The following is a 17,867-nucleotide window of genomic DNA, read 5'->3' on the forward strand; positions in this document are numbered from 1 at the left end:
AACCACTAGGTGTCACACTTGACTCAACAGCCACTCCCATTGAGCCCATTAATGGGAGGGTAGCAGCACCACAATCCATTAGAACAACTGTGACACACCATGTTTTTATTTCTCACGACAACCATTCAGCTTGCCTTTTCTTCTTCTTCTACAGTTTAACATCAAAACAGTAAATAAGACAAGAAGAAAAAAAGCTACATTTTAAGTGCATATGGGAACCTTGTAAGAGAATGAGTTTTCCAACGACGCGTTCCAGCAAATGTTTTCCATTAAAAGCCTTGTTATGACATAGAGGCTTTATGTCCACTGAAATGCTAGAGTGCTTTTAACCGTACACCAGACCGGACCAGGATAACCAGAAACCTGCCCAGTCGCGGTCTGTAGTCTTTAGTGTTTTAAGTCATATACCAAGTTAGGCTGCTTTGTTAGGTAGAGTAAAAGGGGAAAAAAAAAATGATGTAAGCTGTTCAAGACAAATTTATTTTCTGATGAGACTAAATAAATTTGTCATTTTACTACAAATCATGAATACTGTACTTAACATTTCAAAGCATACCATACTTTTTTCATGTTTCAACCTTCCATGCATTCCAGCGACCGTTAGTTCTCACTATGACATGAGCTTTTTCAAATTAATAGGATATTTTTTCTATTTCTATTTCTATGACAAGATACCAAGTTATTCAACTTGATTCTAAACATGGTCTAAGATTTTTAGAACATATAGAACATACCACTTTATCCCATTATTGCAGCAGTTGTTTTGAGATGGTACACTGATTTTGTGAAATAACAAGAAATTTTTGTGATATAACTGGATGAAGTCATATGCTATTCTGTCATTTTCTAACTGTAAGGAATCTTATTGCAAAACTTTCATTTCCTCACTATAACTGGAAATTAAGCAAATTTTTTTGCAAGGTGATAGCAATACAGATATATTTCAAAAAAAGTAATCCACATTCTATTCCAGTCATTATGATGTCATTTAAAGGATAATATTAAAGCTCGGACTTTGTATGCAGTCTTAAAAACGTTGAGAAAAGATTAAGAGAAAAGATATTTAAGACCTGGACTAGGTGCGCAGAAGTAATGTCGCAAGAATTAGCAAATGACCTCTCACGCTCTGACCTCTTTACTCCGGGCATCTCCATGGCAACACATGTCAGAGGTTAACACGGGGCCAGAAGGAGAAGGGGTGGTCTGTAATGAAGGAAGTGGGGTGCATCCTCACATATCATCCTTGTTAATTCGATATGAAGGGGTGGGTCACGTTAATTGGATGGAGACATACAGTACAGCAGCTGACAAGGAGAGGGCGGTCCGCTGAGCATATTCACAAGGACAAGACAAGTCATGGCGACATACAGTGATGCATGTGCCACTGGATCAGTTCCTCAGAGTGACCTTTTTGTTGCCCTTATAGTCTTTTCTCTGTAGTCCTTTGCTGCTCATCCTCTGTCCCTTTCTCTCTCTCTTTCTTTCAAGCACTTGGCTAAACCTACAGGTGAACCGGAAAGGGTTTTAATAGTGAGTCTGTGTTTGAGAAAAGCAAACGTCATGGGATCATGTTAGTTGACTTTGCTTGCTCAGCTTTATAATGGCCAGTCTTTGTATTTAGCACCCTCCCATCTCAGTGTATTTTCAATTGTTTTGCGTGATTCTCGACTTTTCTGGTACCTTTTATTATTCAGAGTGCAATATTTTTTTCCCTGGCTCTTTTTTTTTCAAATCCTTGGTTCAGCCTCGGTTCTTGCAGTTTCCAGCCCCAAATCTAGCACACTGTGCATTTGAGTCAGTTTACATCACAGAGGTGTTGTCTTCAGACACCAGGAGAATCCACCCCTAGGGACACAGTCGGCTGAAATCAGCATTAAAGTGGGCTTTCCTTCTCGCTGTATGAAAGGGAGCGCAGAGGATGAGGAGGAGGAGAAGTGATATGAGAAGAGCGAGTCAGACAGAGGGATATTAATGAGAGCAGGGACACATGTATATGCCAGAACACCAGTCTTATGGGAGTGGTACTATTTTTTTATATGTCACATGTAGATTAAAGACATGCATGCATAGATATTAAATACAAACCTCCGCTCAGGAGGCAACGTGAATGCTTTCGTGAGCAGTCAGTCTTGTTGGATGTGGCCCAATTTGTTTCAGAACGCAGTCCAGTTCTGCCTCTATTTTTGGGTTTGCAGCAGGCTAGTTTCAGCCACTGCTGCTCATCACTGCACTCAACCCCACCCCTAACCCTCAGCCCCTGCCCTCCTGTGATGTCCGCTCACATTAGTCTCACACACACACACACACACACATACACACAACACAAAGCCATGCACACACACCCCTCTGACTGCAAGGAGCACAGCAGAGACTATAGCAGGGTGGAAGGAAAGAGAGAGGCAGAGAGAGAGAAAAGGAGGGGTTCACAGAGGGATGCACTCGTCCTTGAGCACTGATGACCTCTTCTTCTTACAAGTGTAAGACTACTTTGTTACTGTACACTGCAAGTGTCTAATGTTTCATCTGAGACAGACGTGGGCAAAAAATAAATTGGAATATTGTTTCAGGTATTTGAACTGCAGGTGTTCTTGATCCATCTTTCCAGACATCTAAAAAGTTCACAAGTGAAACACAACACTGGAGGAACAGAAAATTCAAGCACTTTTCATGTACTTCTTTAGTATTCACTATGTATTCAGCTACTGTTTTGCCCAGCTCTGATCCCAGAATATGATTATGTTTGACTGCTATTTAATGAGAAACTCTCTCTCTCTCTCTTATCCCTTTCTCTCCTTCCCTACCTCCTTATGTTCTGTGCATCCTTTTACCCTTCCTCATAATCATCTTACTGAAAACACACAACTCAACACGCAAACACCCATCTTTTCCACCTACACTGACCTGTCTGTACCCCATACACACACATATGCATGCACAAAATCCACATTCACATACACTTTCCAGAGCCCCGGTCTAGATGTTGACGAGAACGGTACATTGGACCTGAGTATAAGCAAGCGTCTGTGCAGTGGCGGCGGTGGTGCAGGGGACTCGGTGCTCACCCCTCTAGAGCCCATGTCCCCCCAGCGGCAAGCCGCCCTGCTGGGCTCCCGCTGCTATGGCATGGGGGACGCCACCGACTGCTGGGACCTGCCTGTAGACTACACCAAGATCAAACACATAGACGAGGACGAGAAAGAGGTAAAGGGGGAGAATGACAAGGACAATGTTGGACATTTACTTGAGCACTAATGTCTGGTTGTGGCCAGATAAATTAGATATTGTTTCATTTTTTCAGGAAGGGAGGTGGATCACTGCCCAGACCTAATCATTCTAATCATTCAGTAATCAACCTTTAAAATACAGAGAAAGCTGCCCACAAAATGTTAATTTTGATCAACTAAACCCATAGTGCTGCTCTCCTCTTTGCCACAGAATTCGTATTCAGTATACAGTTTCCTTTAAGGTGTTCATGATATCATTCAGATTGAGGCAGATACGATGACATGATGAAGAGAAGAAAAAAAGAGAAAGATCATAAACAAATGGCAGATAGTTGTGACGTTGATGATGCTCATATAATTCTAAAGCAGTGGTGTATAATAGCTTTTGGTTTTGGAAGCTGACAGACAGTACAGTTGGTGTGCCTCATTTTAACTGTCTGCTCAGTGTGTCTCAGCCTGAATTATTTCCCTTCAAGCCATTGATTCAACACAGTGTCTCCAAGTCAAACATTTGCATTGCCTTCTGATTGTCTTCTAGGTTTCTTACCTCCCTGTCTGGCTCACTGTTGTATGTTGAATCATTAGAAAGTCATATTAGGGAATTTTGAGGGAAACCTAATGAATCTGCATGTTAATTGATGTCAGGACTGCCATGCACAGAGGTATCTGCTCTGTTTGTATCATGCTCCCTGCATGCTGGCTTTCTGTTTTTACATTTCGCTCCTCTCCAAAATGAATTATGCAAAGTAGCACCTTGGGAGGGAATCGGAATAGCTCATCTCATCAAAGAACTGCTGGAAATCAATGCACCACTGCTGGGTGCGCCTGTCGGTGTGTACAGGCGCATGCATGTACCGTACATGTGCCTCAATTGGTGTGTGCGTGTGAGATGTGAATATTCATACGAGTGTGTGTGTGTGTGTCTGTACCCACGTCTCTTTGGGAGTGTGTCTGTGCGTATATGTGAGTTCCATCCCTAGCCTAGTTTCTGCTCTGCGCCTCTGTATGTATGCATGTGTCGTTCTCCTTCCTGTCTGCCTCTCAGCCTGCGCTCCCTTTAATTGGAGAAGCTGGCTGGCTGACCCAGCATCACACACTCCGAGACAGCTTGTGCACTGGATAATTTGGGCTGTATCTGGGCCTGTCTCTTTATGAGCATTACTGTACATACACTGTGAGCATGGAAGAAAGGAAAGAGGATTTGCATCAACAGCCGTCGTGCCCTGGCTGCATGCACTGCAGACAAAGCTCAGCCCCACATAACACAGCCAGCAGCGGCGTGATATTACATCACAGTGCCATCTAGTGGTCGACTGATGCAGTACAAGAACAGACCCAGCCAACTCCCTGAATGTTCTGTACTCGCACGCACACAAGAATGCTCTCTTAACATGTGCATACCCACAAGTGAGCCTGCTGCAAAACACACACTCACACAAGCACATACTGTTCATTTGGCACTGAGTTATTATTTCCTCCCAGGGATTCTATTTTCTACTTCTGTTAGAGTGACAGGTGAGGCTCTATAGTCACACAGCCTCAACCATTAGCATTCAAATTGACATGACTCTATGGTATGACAAGTGTGTGTGTGTGTGTGTGTGTGTCTGTTTGTAAAATACAGACAAAGAAGTAAAGAAGGTGTAACGAAAGACTGCCAATTAAGAAAATGCAAATGCATCCCATCCCTCAGATTGTTGCATGTGTGGTATAATATGTGCACACAAGTATAGCTTTTTGAAAACGTATAATGAAATGAATAAATGTATGATGAAAATGTATAATCTCTCTCTTCACCTTTCTGTCCCTGTCTTCCTCATCCCCTTCGTCTCCTTTTCCTCTCTTCCCTGTGTTCCCACCTGATCTCAGCCGGATGACCTGGATCCCTTCCATGACCTGCTGGAGGACCGCTCCTACACCACAGATGTTAACATGCCCAGCCCCAAGCCCAAGTATGTCCAGTGCAAAGAGAGTAAGAAGGACCTGATAACGTAAGAGCCCTCCTACTTTTCCCATCGTCCCAGTGTTCCTCCTATCCACCGGACCCCACTTGCTTCTCCCCACTCATGCTCTGCTTTACCCCCTCATCTTATTCATTTCTTTTGTTTGTTTTTCCAGTTAATCTCAGAAAACCGCTGTTCTTTCTCTTCCCCTCCCCCATCCTGTGCTGCTGGCTTGCTATATAACTTTTATTTAACAGCTTTATCCATTTGTCCTCTCTGATCTTAGAGCTGGTAGCTTCTACTGATGCCTTCAGTGTAGTTTCCCTCTTTTGATGTGCATTATCTTTATAAGACACAACACCAGCTGTCAGTATCTTGCCCTATCAAGTGTAGCTGATGTCAGAAACCACAATATTCATCAGACAGTGAAGCTAAACTGGAAACAATGAAAACCAATAATGAAAAAATAAAATCAGAAACTACCCCTTTTTTCTGTAATTTTCACATTTTCTTTTCCTTCCCTTTGGGCTTATAAATCTGTCTATTTTTCCGGTGGCAGATGTCCCACACCGGGGTGTGATGGAAGTGGTCACTTGACGAGCAATTTCGCCTCACATCGAAGGTGTGACTTCCTTTTCTCCTGGTGGATTCTAAGTCTATTTCTCTTTATTGTTTTCAGCTTACCTCAACTATGCTGTCAAACACACAACTGTAGGCAGAATGTGTCTCTTTTTTGTTAGCCCTTTGACTATTGGCAACATGGCATCCTGAAACAAGGATATCATGAAATGACTAAATTAAATTAAGTTAGGATACATGCTCATTTTTAAGCTAAACCCTGGGATAAAATTATTTCCCAATGGGCTGTGTGTAAAGCCCTCTAAGCTGATGTTATTCAGTCCTCCAGGCCCTTCCCATAGCAGAAGACTTAAGCATAATTGCTGAGTGTTGCAGAGTTAGGTGATCTGCGACTACTGAATGAGATCAGTCTGGGGGCTGACATGGCTACACGTACGTGAGGTTTCCTCTTAACAAGCTCAGGATTCCGACTGATGTGGTCTTTGAAAACATTCATATGTTAACCATTTTTTAGTCAGTCCTGCTTAAATAGTGCCGAACAGACCGTGCATGAAAACAACATCACTTGTTACATACGAATACAAATATTCAGAGGGTTAACTTATTTAAATCAACTCCCTGCACTTGCATCATGGCTTGCATTTTGTATGCATGTGTTTGTATGTGTCTGTGTGAAGATACGAGTGTGGTCTGAGAGCTTACTTTGTGTTACGTTGGTTAGGGTGACTTGTCATTTTGGTGTAACTAATGTTCCACTGGTGTATTTTTCAGTCTCTCAGGGTGTCCTTTAGCTGATAAAAGCATTCGAAGTATGCTGGCCAACAACGCGCAAGAGCTCAAGTAAGGCGTGAGATGACTCACTGATACATGTATGATTTGTATGTGTAGCTCATTCTGCCGAGGGTAAGGTCACCACCGCTGAGTGCTAATGTAAAGCAAGCACAGACAGAAATGATAAACTGCTTATATATGATGCTGTGGAGCTTTATTTCACTGCTTTTTAAAGAAACAATCTTAAATGCGGTGATATTCTATATTTTTTATACTAACAACAATCACTTAAAAACTCAAACCCACAAAGGATCCTACTAAAATGATTGTGTATGTGTTGTTGTTGTTGTTGTTGTTGTTGTTGTTGTAGTAGTTAACTATTAAAACACCAACACACATACTGTGGTTAATTTTCTCACTAACACCACCCCACCATGCCTCAACGACTTTCACCCCACCTCTCTCACTCACCAAGTGTGTATTAATCCGCTGCTGAAAATAGTCCCCAACAAATGTGCTATTTGCTATTGTTGTGTGAGTAACTTTTGCTTAGAAGTACAGTGGTTGGCTGTTTTAAGAAAAGAACAAGCACATTATCTCACTGTCATAGCCTTACTGACACATTTATCTAACCTCCAGCTTCTTTGCTATATAGTGGGAAAAAAGGGATTAGTCCATAACACAAAAGTCCTTGTTTATCTTAAGGGAAAGAAAAACAAACCTTTTTAATGGTCTTCAAACAGAGAAGCGAAGAATCCAAGCTACTGACCACATACATCATGTATGTTCACTTTAGCTAGTTACCTCACTGTTGCTGTAGGCCCTGAGCCCTTTTTGTGTTTTCTGCCCCAGGTGCCCGACACCAGGGTGCGATGGTTCGGGACATATCACTGGTAACTACGCCTCACACAGAAGGTACATCACCACATTCTGCAGCATATACGCATCAAACTACTTCCTCCCTTTTCTCAGTACAGCTCTCTTTTCTGCCTCACACACACCCTGAAGTTCTTACTCTACTTCAACTTTTCAGTCTCTTTCTGTCTCTCTCTCTCTCACACACACACACACACACAGACATACACACACACACACATGCTGTATGCTTCAAGTTTGTAACACTGTCATTTATCTGCAGTCTCTCAGGGTGTCCACGGGCCAGGAAAAGTGGGATAAAGATCATCCACAGTAAAGAGAACAAGGAGGACCAGGAGCCTATCAGGTACAGTACAGACACTGATCATCCGTCTTCTGTCTCCCTTTAAAACCTTGATACTGAACTCGTTCTCCTGCTACCAGCACTGCTCACTGCTTTACATTTCCCGTGTGGCATATAAAACGTGCCATACACGGCAACACACTCTTCCTGTTTTAAAATGATGCGAGTAAGCTGCATGAATGGGAACAAAAGAGCAACGTGCTGTCTCCTAATCAGTGCGTTACTCTTTGACATGTACTGATGCGAAGAGGAATAAATCAGTATTAGCTCTGACAAGACAAATGTGCTATCAGAGTAAAGTTTCAACCCAAATCTGAAAGTGCAGGGGAAACTTCAGAAGAGCAAGGCAGTAGCAGCTTAGGGAGAGGAGATTCTGCAGTCTCTGGTGAACTCCTGCAGAGACACAGGTAAGGAAAGACAGAGAGGCCAGCAGAGAGGGAAAGATAGAGGCAGAGAGAGATTGATTGGACTCTACCTAAATCCCACAATGGGCTTCTCTGGCCTCAGCCCTGCAGCTGCATTGATTTCTCTGGTGGTGCAGAGCACAAATAACACGCTTTGGCCTTCTCAGTCTTGTCATTGTGTTGGATTCTGAGGACAGTCTGCCATGGGTATCCTTGTCATTCTGTTTCTCTTGATGTTAAAATATCCTTGTAAAATAATCACTGTTTGAGCTTTGGAAGATAGTAAGGAACATAAAGAGATAAGAAAAGTCTCTTAAATTCAGACTGAGAGATGAGGGTTGGAACTAATAAATGAAATACAAGGGATCCACAGAATGAAGCACGTCAAAACAAACAGACTTTAAATTAAAGGTTTTTCTATTTTTTTTGCAGTATTTAATATCTAGAGAGAAATTGAACTAACCTCTTGTATTGGTTCTCTATGCTCAGAGTGAATTTTACTGCACCCTCCCTCAACAGTCTGTGTGTCCTCTTCAGGGTAGAGATCATGACCTTAGCATGACTGTTATCAGGAGACTCTTCTTATTTCTGTCATTTATGATTCCGCTGTTAAACCTTGCTCTGACTCTCGTATTGGAGGCCTGGACAACCCAAAAACAGATTTATGATACAACACACGATGAATAAAACAGCGGTCATCATACACAGTAGCATCTAAAGAAAGGATCGATACCGGGAAGGGTCTTGCTGTTCTCAGACCTGTAGAATAAAATCTTACACTCATGCTTTCATATAAAGATTGGATTTTCTTTTTAAATTATTAATTTAAATGATCTAAAATTGTCACACACCAGCACAATTTCACAAATTCAACAGCAATATTCAAAGAAGTGATTCATCGAAATGTGAAAGTGTTGCGGCTGCAATACTTGGAATTTCAGTATGACATTTCAGTATGATAGGATTTTTGACAGAATGTGGTAAATATGTTAAGGCGTAGGAAAAGTTTACGCTCCATTAGGACTGTAGAGAATGAAACTGAGTAGGGACAATTTGTGCTGAAAGTGCAGAGTGGAATTGTTTGAGTCTGTAGCGTGCAATCATTTGAGGTTAACATTTTGAAAGTCTGGGGGGAATGTATTAGTTAAGCAAATTTCTTTGACTTCTGATCTGTTTACTCGAGGGTAAGATCTCAGATTCCACAGAAAAAGACAGTGTGGCAGGCAGCAGTACGCACGATACCCCCTGTATCTTTTCTGTCAAAAAACCACTAAGTTGAACTGAGACCAGGCGTACGAAGCTTTAGCCACAATCTTTTTTTGTGAGGTGTGACATATGGAATATTTTACTGCCTCGTTGCATCTGATTAGCAATGGTATTGATGCACTGTCAGCATTCCAAAACTGTGATAAGGCTACCCCTGGGACAGCTTTAAATAAGATGATGGTATCTTTGTTTATATGAAAGCAGAAGATATCGAGGGGAACAGACAAATGATATTCGCTCATACAGTTTGCGGTGTACTCAGGAGGCAAACACGCTGTAGTGTATTCCAGAGAGCCAGTAGCACTCTGATGAAAAAAGAATGATGGAAGAATTGATGGTGCAAATGAAGCATGTGAAGATGATGAAAATATCGCTCTGACACCCCCTCACCCCCAGGTGTCCAGTGCCAGGCTGTGATGGTCAGGGACATGTGACAGGGAAATATGCATCCCACAGAAGTGCATCAGGATGCCCCATAGCAGCCAAGAGACAAAAGGACGGCTACCTAAACGGAATCCAGTTCACATGGAAGTCTGGAAAGACAGAGGGCATGTCCTGCCCCACGCCGGGCTGTGACGGCTCGGGTCACGTCAGTGGCAGCTTCCTGACACATCGCAGGTGGGTCTCTGGCCGGTATACATTAGCTCCATGCAATGCGATTGGTTGTACACATGGTATATACATATGTCTGTTTCCTGTGACAATCTCAGTCTAAAAATAAAATCATAGTTTTGTTTGAAAAAAAACAAAAGAAAGAAAGAAATTAAGCGCTGGTCTTTTGTAGGAAGGTCCAGTGTCTAACACATACATCCACTGCCTTTCCCTCTGAATTAATGGCACGTACATCCTTTTCAATTCTATAGCACCTTATACAATCAAAATTGTCTCTAGATGCTTTACAGAGACCCAGAGCCTGAACCCCCGAGCAAGTAGACAGTGGCAAGGAAAAACTCCATTTAAACAGGAAGAAACCTTGAGCAGGACCCGGCTTGCAAGGGAGAACCATCCTGCTGATAGTCGGCCGGGTGATACTTATGAATTTGACTTGAGTCATTTGATTTCAGAATTACCATTGCTGTTTTACCTGAAACCATGTGCCTAACCAAGTATTTTTTGTGCCTAAACCTAATCCAAACATATTTTTGGGGGGGGGGGGGCAGACCCAACAAAGTGATATTTTCACCAAAATAAACAAGTAAATAAACAAAATAAACAAACCAAATTGTGACTGTTAATGTCAAATAAGCTTCCTTTTTTTAGTGTTGTCTGCCAGAGCAGCACTGCCTCAGAGCAGCACTATTATAGATGTTGCACTTGTTAGATATATGTGGATTCACTGCTGCCCTGCGTTTGCTGGTGCATTGCAGCAAATCATAACCTGTTACTATAAGTTTACAGATTTAGTGTGATGTTCTACATGTACTGTGGAACTTAAAAATCAAAAGCAATGATTTGTGCACCAGGTTTTAAAGTAACTGTTTGACCTTACATTTGCTTTATGCTGAGAATTCCATAAGAAAATCACTTGAATGAACTCTTAAATGTATGTAATAAATATGTAACCTGAGCAAACAGCCAATTAGCTTAACTTAGCACAAAAAGTGACAGCACTGCTAAAGTTTACCAGCAACCAAGGCATCTGGGGACTTCAGGAACTACTTTTTGGTGCAGTGGTTAGCAAAAAAAAAAAGATAAATGTTTTAGACATTTAGAATTTACCTCTCACACAGCCTGGCTTCATCCTGCTTCATCCTGTTTCCAGTCTTCATTCTCAGCTAAGCTAACTGTCTCTTGGCTATAGCTACGTTTACTGCACAGACATGAGAGTGGTATAAAACTTCTCACCTCAGCAACAAAGCAAATGTCTAACTACTCCTTTAAGACATTAATGGAAGATCTCTTCTCAGCCTCTCTACGTAAAAGCCAGCAGCCCATGAACCATGTTAACTCGTTGTATGTGTGGAATATACTGAAACCATGCTTCCTCTCCTTGTTACTGCCTCTAGTCTGTCGGGTTGTCCGCGAGCCACCTCCGCCATGAGGAAAGCCAGGCTCTCTGGAGTGGAAATGCTAACAATAAAGCAGCAACGTGCCAGCAACGGTAACTCCAACTACCACTCACCCACACAATACAGCCAATCAGGAACGTGGACATGGAGTGATTTGCTGAACAGAATACCAATTTCAGATAATAAACCAATCAGGAGTGTGTCTGATGAGCATTGTCTGAGTATAATCTGCCATTCAGGGATAGGGTGCAAATAATAAGAAGAGTGACTCCAATCTGTAAAGAACAAGGCTGGGCTTTTTTGGCAGTAATGAGATGTGAAATGTCTGAGCTAGCTTGAAGTTTTGTGTGCCATCTGTTTCCTTAACACTTCACCCTGGACTGCAGTGAATTTCAATGCTTCATAAAGAGACGTGACAAGATCACAGTGTAATTTCCCTGTGAGATCGTTGAGTTTTAATCGGCTAAAATGACCCGTCTCAGTTCTACTGTGGAGGTGAATACAGTCACACACAGTGACCAGCAGAGTGCTTACTGAGCTATAGAGTCATATTGTGTCATGTTTAATTACTGATGTCCAACATAAAGGCTGTTAATATAATTTATTACTGATGCTGAGTTAGTAGCCTAATTTGTCAGTGTTAATGTTGCTTCTTCTTCGTAGGACTGGAACATGAAGAGGACATCAAACAGCTGGATGAAGAAATCAAAGATCTAAGTGAATCAAATTCACAAGTGGAAGCAGACATGATCAAACTTAGAACACAGGTGAGTGACTATCTGTCTGCTACATCTATCTGCCTGTGTTTATGTACATTAGAGGTGTGTATCTTTGCGTCTGTGAACACAAAGCTGTACTGTAACGTCCTGTCATCCTCCTCTCCTCAGATAACAACAATGGAGTCCAACCTGAAGTCCATAGAGGAGGAAAACAAGGTGATTGAACAGCAAAATGAATCTCTCCTGCATGAGCTGGCCAACCTCAGCCAGTCACTGATTAACAGTTTAGCTAATGTCCAGCTCCCTCATATGGTAAGGGCCACCAGGAACGGCTAGCCAGCAAGTTGCAGAATAATCTAGCCGTAGCATTATAGCAGCTTTATTTGTGTATTTAACCACAGTCTATTGTGCATGCTTAGTCTAAAATGTGGAGCTTTGCTTGTCCTTCCCAACAGTGAGGGGGAGTTGTGAAATGAGGTTTAATTGGGCTTTTTTTGTTTTTTTGTTTTTTACTTTGATAGCAACTCCTACAACAGAAATGATTGCTGCATTCAGCTGTTAAACAAATGTATGTAGAGTATATACTGAGGTTGATTAAAGACTTTATTTTAAAGTATTAAAGTAAAGTATTTTTGCAAAAGAAAACCTGAGGTTTTTTTTGACAAAATATCAACACGCTTCAAACACCTTATTTTATTCGTTATCATCTTTTTTGCCTCTTGAAGATAAAGCAATAAGTACTACATTCTATTGCTATGTGTTTCACAGTAATCTCACACTATTTCATCCTATTTTTCATTCTTCACAATGCCGTTCTTTCATGATATCCTCTTGCATAATGGATTAGTTAACATTTATGGAGGAGTGAATCATTCCTCTGTTAAGCATCCTCGTCTAAGTGGCAAGCCATTTTTATAATCGTCTCTTCCTTTTATATTTCAGCAGTTGTTCTGATAAAAAAAAAAGAAAGAAAAACAGTCCATGGCACTGGAGTAAAATTAATTCACACAGTTGGAATTTTACAAATGATACCTTCTTAACACCAGTGGGCCATTGTGATGTATGTTCTGGTCTTGATGTCCTATATGTCTTCATGTATTCATGTCCAGCTTCTATTTTTCCAGTTTATTTGAGGTAATATGAATAGGTATATGGCTTTATATCAAATACTGCCACCTAGTGTTTAAATGTAGCAATAAGTTACAATAGTTGTTCGAAGCAAGCTAATAGAAATCTGTCCCTCCTGTCCTTCCGTAGAAACCTCTGGCACACAAAGAGCCTCCTTTACGGAATAACAGCTGCTTACAGTTGCACCAGCAAGTAAGTCAATCGGTTCTTCTATTAATGCTGTCATAAGTACGGAAGCAAAGGAAGGCCATGAGAATATGGATTGTGAAGGCAATGTAGGCTGTGAAGCTTTAGAAGAAGAATCAACTTTTATTGGCAGTATATATATATTTTTACATACACACATACTGAATTTTACTACTGCATTTATCCCATCCTTAGTTGAACACACACATGCAACACCCGGCAAATTACATGCAGTGAAACACACACAGGAGCAGTGGGCAGCATCAAGAGCCCGGGGAGCATATTGGGGGGTTAAGTGCCTTGCTCAAGGGCACATCAGCCGGCTAATGAAGGGGGGGGGGGGGCATTTTATCGCATTAATCACTCCACCACACCCAAATTTTTCTTGCCCGTCCGGTGGGGGAATCGAACCGGTGACCCGATCACAAGCCGCTTCTCCAACCTCTGGGCCACGGCTGCCCCCATTTAACGTTTAACTTTGAAATTTCACCACAAAATCTGTGATTTGAGTAGAGCTATTTTACAAAATGTAAGAAATGTTTTATTCTTTCATTCATTTTCAAGTTTGGATAGAAAATTCGATGCACCTGACTGCACCCTGAGAACTGAGTTGTTCTGATGTCAGATGTCATCCAAGTCATGTGATCCGACACAGAAATGATGAGATGATGTATTTATTTTCTTCTGTATTTGTGGAAGTTTTTTCAGTGTGGAGTCATTGGTTGGTACACAAACCAGAAATGTATTCAGAAGAATACATTAGATGAAAGATATTTGCACATGTTCATTCTTGAAAGTTTGCATGCACGAAGAGAAGATTTTAGGACATCTTAGACCATCTCTCTGCTGTCCTGTAATAGCTTCCATCTCGTGTCTTTGGTCCTGCAGGAGCCAATAAGCGAGCAGAACTTTGACGCCTATGTGACCACTCTAACGGATATGTACACAAACCAAGAGCAGTACCAGAGTCCAGAAAACAAAGCCCTGTTAGAAAACATCAAGCAAGCTGTTCAGGGGATCCAAGTGTAACCATTCAACAAAGGGAGATTTTTGTTCCCCCAGCAGGTGCGGGTGGTGTATCAAATCCACATACAAACAGGCAGTGATGGTTTGATCTCCTCGGTTCGGTGCAGTAACCTAAATAGTGTTATATATTCTAAATTCTGTTCACTCAAAAAAAAAAAAGAGGTGTTATGCTTAGAACGACCTCAAGATAATTTCTTTCTTTGATTTTTTTTTTCTTTTTAGGCTTTGCTTTGAGGAAGAACATAAAAGAGTAAACGGCAAAATAGTTTTTGAGGACATTCACATTTTGTACGTTTTCATATGAGCTGACATAGTGTCATGTAATGTTTCTAGCTGCTCATGTATGCACATTTTTAGTGTATATTTCTGAACAGTAAGCTAATGATAATGGAACGTGAGTTCTTTTTATTGCTTGACAAAAAAGCGTTTTAGATGAAAAAACTGGACAGTGAACTAAAACTGAAAAAAACTGCAAGCAAGGAGGAAGCTACTTATTTTTCTCCTCGCTGGATGATTTTGGACTTGATGATTTTAGATGTTTTTTTTTTCTTCTTATTCTTCTTCTTCTTCTCCTTCTTTTTTGCGTGTACATTGTTCAAGAGCAAGAACTGGTTTGCGGATCGCTTTATTTTCTGACAATGCTTGAGATAATAACATTTGCGTTTTGTTTTGATAGAAAAAAAAAAAAAAAGATGCGTAGCTGTAGGTGGGGGCATTTTTAATTGGTGCTGTAAATGAATCCAGAGAGGAAACTGACCTGATGTATGTATGAATGTATGTATGAACTGTTATATTGTAAACATCATTACACGGAAACCTGATGGTGGAAATCCCATTATCTAGGAGAGCCAATTAATTCCTTGAGGAACACATCTGTGCGGTGCATGCATGTTCACATGCTCATCCTTAACTAATCTCAAATGAAAATGTGTAAAGACAATGACCTATAGAGACCACATTCTAGCCTTTCTAGTATCAAATCTGCTCAATTTCGAGACTTGTGTTGCTAGGATCAAGAAATGTCTCAGCAATATAATAAGTGAATAATTTGTTTATAGGTAAGGGATGCAATCTGCAAAGGAAAAAAAAAAGGTTGGGTATATGCAATTTCTTGTCTATAAGCATAGTGGGATAACATGAATCTTTTTAATATAGCCTATGTAAAATATTGATTTTTATACAAATCTTTTAATACAAAAAGTCTTTTTAAAAAGAGGAGGTAACCTGGACATTGAGTTTTAGAAGCTAAAGTATATGAGTTCCTTTTTTTCTGTACGATTTTGCACAGGGACACCTTCGTTTCCATGTTTTGATGTTCTTACAGAAACTAAAAGCAGTACCTGAGAGCCTAACAGGAGGGTTTCAGAGGGTTTTGTAAAGAGTATTTATAGAGTATGACAGCGGGACTTACAGGGTCACTGTCCCCACTTATGTGCCAGTAGACTATTTGCACTTGTCCTTGAAGATATTATCCTTACGTACGGCGGCGTGCAATTTTCCAGGTGACCTCTTTGGCACACGATTGGAGCAACCAACTGCTTGGAGCCACTGTAGGTGTGGATTTAGTACCACTGAGAAAGGAAGAACAGGGACTTGAAATCAGAGAGGAGGATGATTATAACCATAGCAGTTATACTGTAGGCTATTATCAAGTGTAAAAAAAACATTAACAATGTTCTTTCATTTTTGCTATGTTTTAGGAAGATGAAGTTATCCCCCAGCAGCACTTTATATTTAATCACTGTACAAAGGATTAAATAGTCAATCAATTCAAGATTTAAAAAAAAAAGCAGAAGAAACGGTGAACGAGACCTTCGAGGGGTGATACAATCCAGCGTCATGCCCGTATGCCTGACTGTATGCACCCCTACATTCTGTTGTTCTAGTTGTTAGCGATCATGTTCAGAATTTGCCTTTTTTGAGAGCTAATGCAAAAGGTGCTTGTCGTTCACCTGACTAAATCTCATCTATTGTACTTTATTGTCCTCTTTCAGGACTCTACTACCCATCATCCATGACTGCATTCGCCTTTTTCCACAGCATTGTGTCTGCAGCTTTTTGCCAATATAGTAATGCTTCAGTAGAGTAATAGCTAGCACCAGTTTTTGAATTAATTCTCATTACCAGTTTAAAAGGGAAAACGGATTTTAAAGCACAAACCGGCTACTCATCTGATGTTGGTACATAAATAACAAATCTGAATAGAGTTATCTGTGACTATCTATAGGGAACACAAAAAGGTTGTCACCTATTTAGAAAGCTGACTTTTCATATGAATTATTGTGAATTCATCAGAGTTTATTATTTTATTTGAGCCAATTCATTTTGAGACTGGTTTTCAGTGATCATTAACAAAGACAGGATTTTGTATAAACTATTGTGCTCTCTGTGGAACTGAAGTTTGATTTATTTTTGTACTACACAGCATGGATTTGTTGACATTTTAATTTTGCTATAAATGTGTGAGATCACAAGTTGCTGTGATATTTCATTTATAAATTGTGAACTTTGTACAATTTTTTGTCATGCTGGATGTTGACACATCTTACTCTGAATAAAGAAAAAAATGTGTTGCCAGAAGCCTGTTAAATGATTTCTTTCATAACATAGTGTTAATACAGAAGCCATCCTCACGAACTGTTACACTGACCTCCAACCAGCAGATGTCAGCAAACTCGAACCTCACACCATTCGTACTTTAAGTGGTTCATCTCCCATAGATGAACCACTACAGCAAGATTAGATTTCCAGAACTAAAAACATAAACATTGATTTGCAAGCTGTCCTCAACTCAAACTGACTTTTTAACAGATTGTTGTTCATCCGCTTTGGAGCAGTGGAAACTCAAAGAAAGGTATCTCAAAACCTTTTGGAGATATCTTTGTGCAAGCAGCTCATTAAGATTCAGTGTGGTTGGCTCAGTTTGTCATTTAACCAAATTAACCAAAGCACTTCACATAGGAGCAATTAAAGGAGGCTGCACATTGATTTCTCTCTCTCATCATTGTTCTAGCTGCTGGGTATTGCTCTCTCTATAAAGTTGGGCAATGGAGGAAAGGCAATTTAGAAAGAATCCTGCATGTAGTTCTGTAGTGTGTTTTGTTTGACATTCCCTGCGTGGTGTGCACTTTCAAACTGCACACCTCGAATGTGACCAAGGTTTTCTGCTAAAAAAAAAAGCGTAAAAGAAACCCAAACTGAGTTTATTTGACTGACTCACCGTCACCTGAGTCATTTGGTGACTTGTCTGACTTTGTGTGTCAGCACTGTGATTGTAGTCCAGGGTGTACCCCGCCTCTTGTCCGTTGTCAGCTGGGATAGGCTCCAGCCCCGCTGCAATTCTGCACGAATAAGCAGTATAGAAAATAGATGGCAGGATACTGTGACTTTTAC

At 40.8% G+C, this 17,867-nt stretch overlaps 1 protein-coding gene across 7 annotated transcripts in view; it reads left to right on the forward strand.

Annotated features, from left to right (window-relative positions):
• myt1lb (myelin transcription factor 1-like, b) overlaps nucleotides 1-17,053 on the forward strand; it is a 92,518-nt gene extending 75,465 nt beyond the window's left edge. For 2 of the 7 annotated variants that reach the window (XM_046413588.1, XM_046413589.1), the window contains exons 12-23: nucleotides 2,965-3,201; nucleotides 5,094-5,215; nucleotides 5,727-5,789; nucleotides 6,518-6,586; nucleotides 7,370-7,432; nucleotides 7,656-7,739; nucleotides 9,803-10,024; nucleotides 11,413-11,507; nucleotides 12,079-12,182; nucleotides 12,303-12,446; nucleotides 13,392-13,454; nucleotides 14,337-17,053. In XM_046413588.1, coding sequence (XP_046269544.1) covers nucleotides 2,965-3,201; nucleotides 5,094-5,215; nucleotides 5,727-5,789; nucleotides 6,518-6,586; nucleotides 7,370-7,432; nucleotides 7,656-7,739; nucleotides 9,803-10,024; nucleotides 11,413-11,507; nucleotides 12,079-12,182; nucleotides 12,303-12,446; nucleotides 13,392-13,454; nucleotides 14,337-14,477 — 1,407 coding nt within the window. In that variant the 3' untranslated portion in view covers nucleotides 14,478-17,053. The remainder of the gene's footprint in view (nucleotides 1-2,964; nucleotides 3,202-5,093; nucleotides 5,216-5,726; nucleotides 5,790-6,517; nucleotides 6,587-7,369; nucleotides 7,433-7,655; nucleotides 7,740-9,802; nucleotides 10,025-11,412; nucleotides 11,508-12,078; nucleotides 12,183-12,302; nucleotides 12,447-13,391; nucleotides 13,455-14,336) is intronic. The other 5 variants (XM_046413590.1, XM_046413593.1, XM_046413591.1 and 2 more) reach the window with 5 other exon arrangements.
• The last annotated feature ends 814 nt before the right edge of the window (nucleotides 17,054-17,867 follow it).

The sequence above is a fragment of the Scatophagus argus genome, chromosome 15 (genome assembly GCF_020382885.2).
Source record: "Scatophagus argus isolate fScaArg1 chromosome 15, fScaArg1.pri, whole genome shotgun sequence".
In the NCBI taxonomy this organism is placed as follows: Eukaryota; Metazoa; Chordata; class Actinopteri; family Scatophagidae; genus Scatophagus; species Scatophagus argus.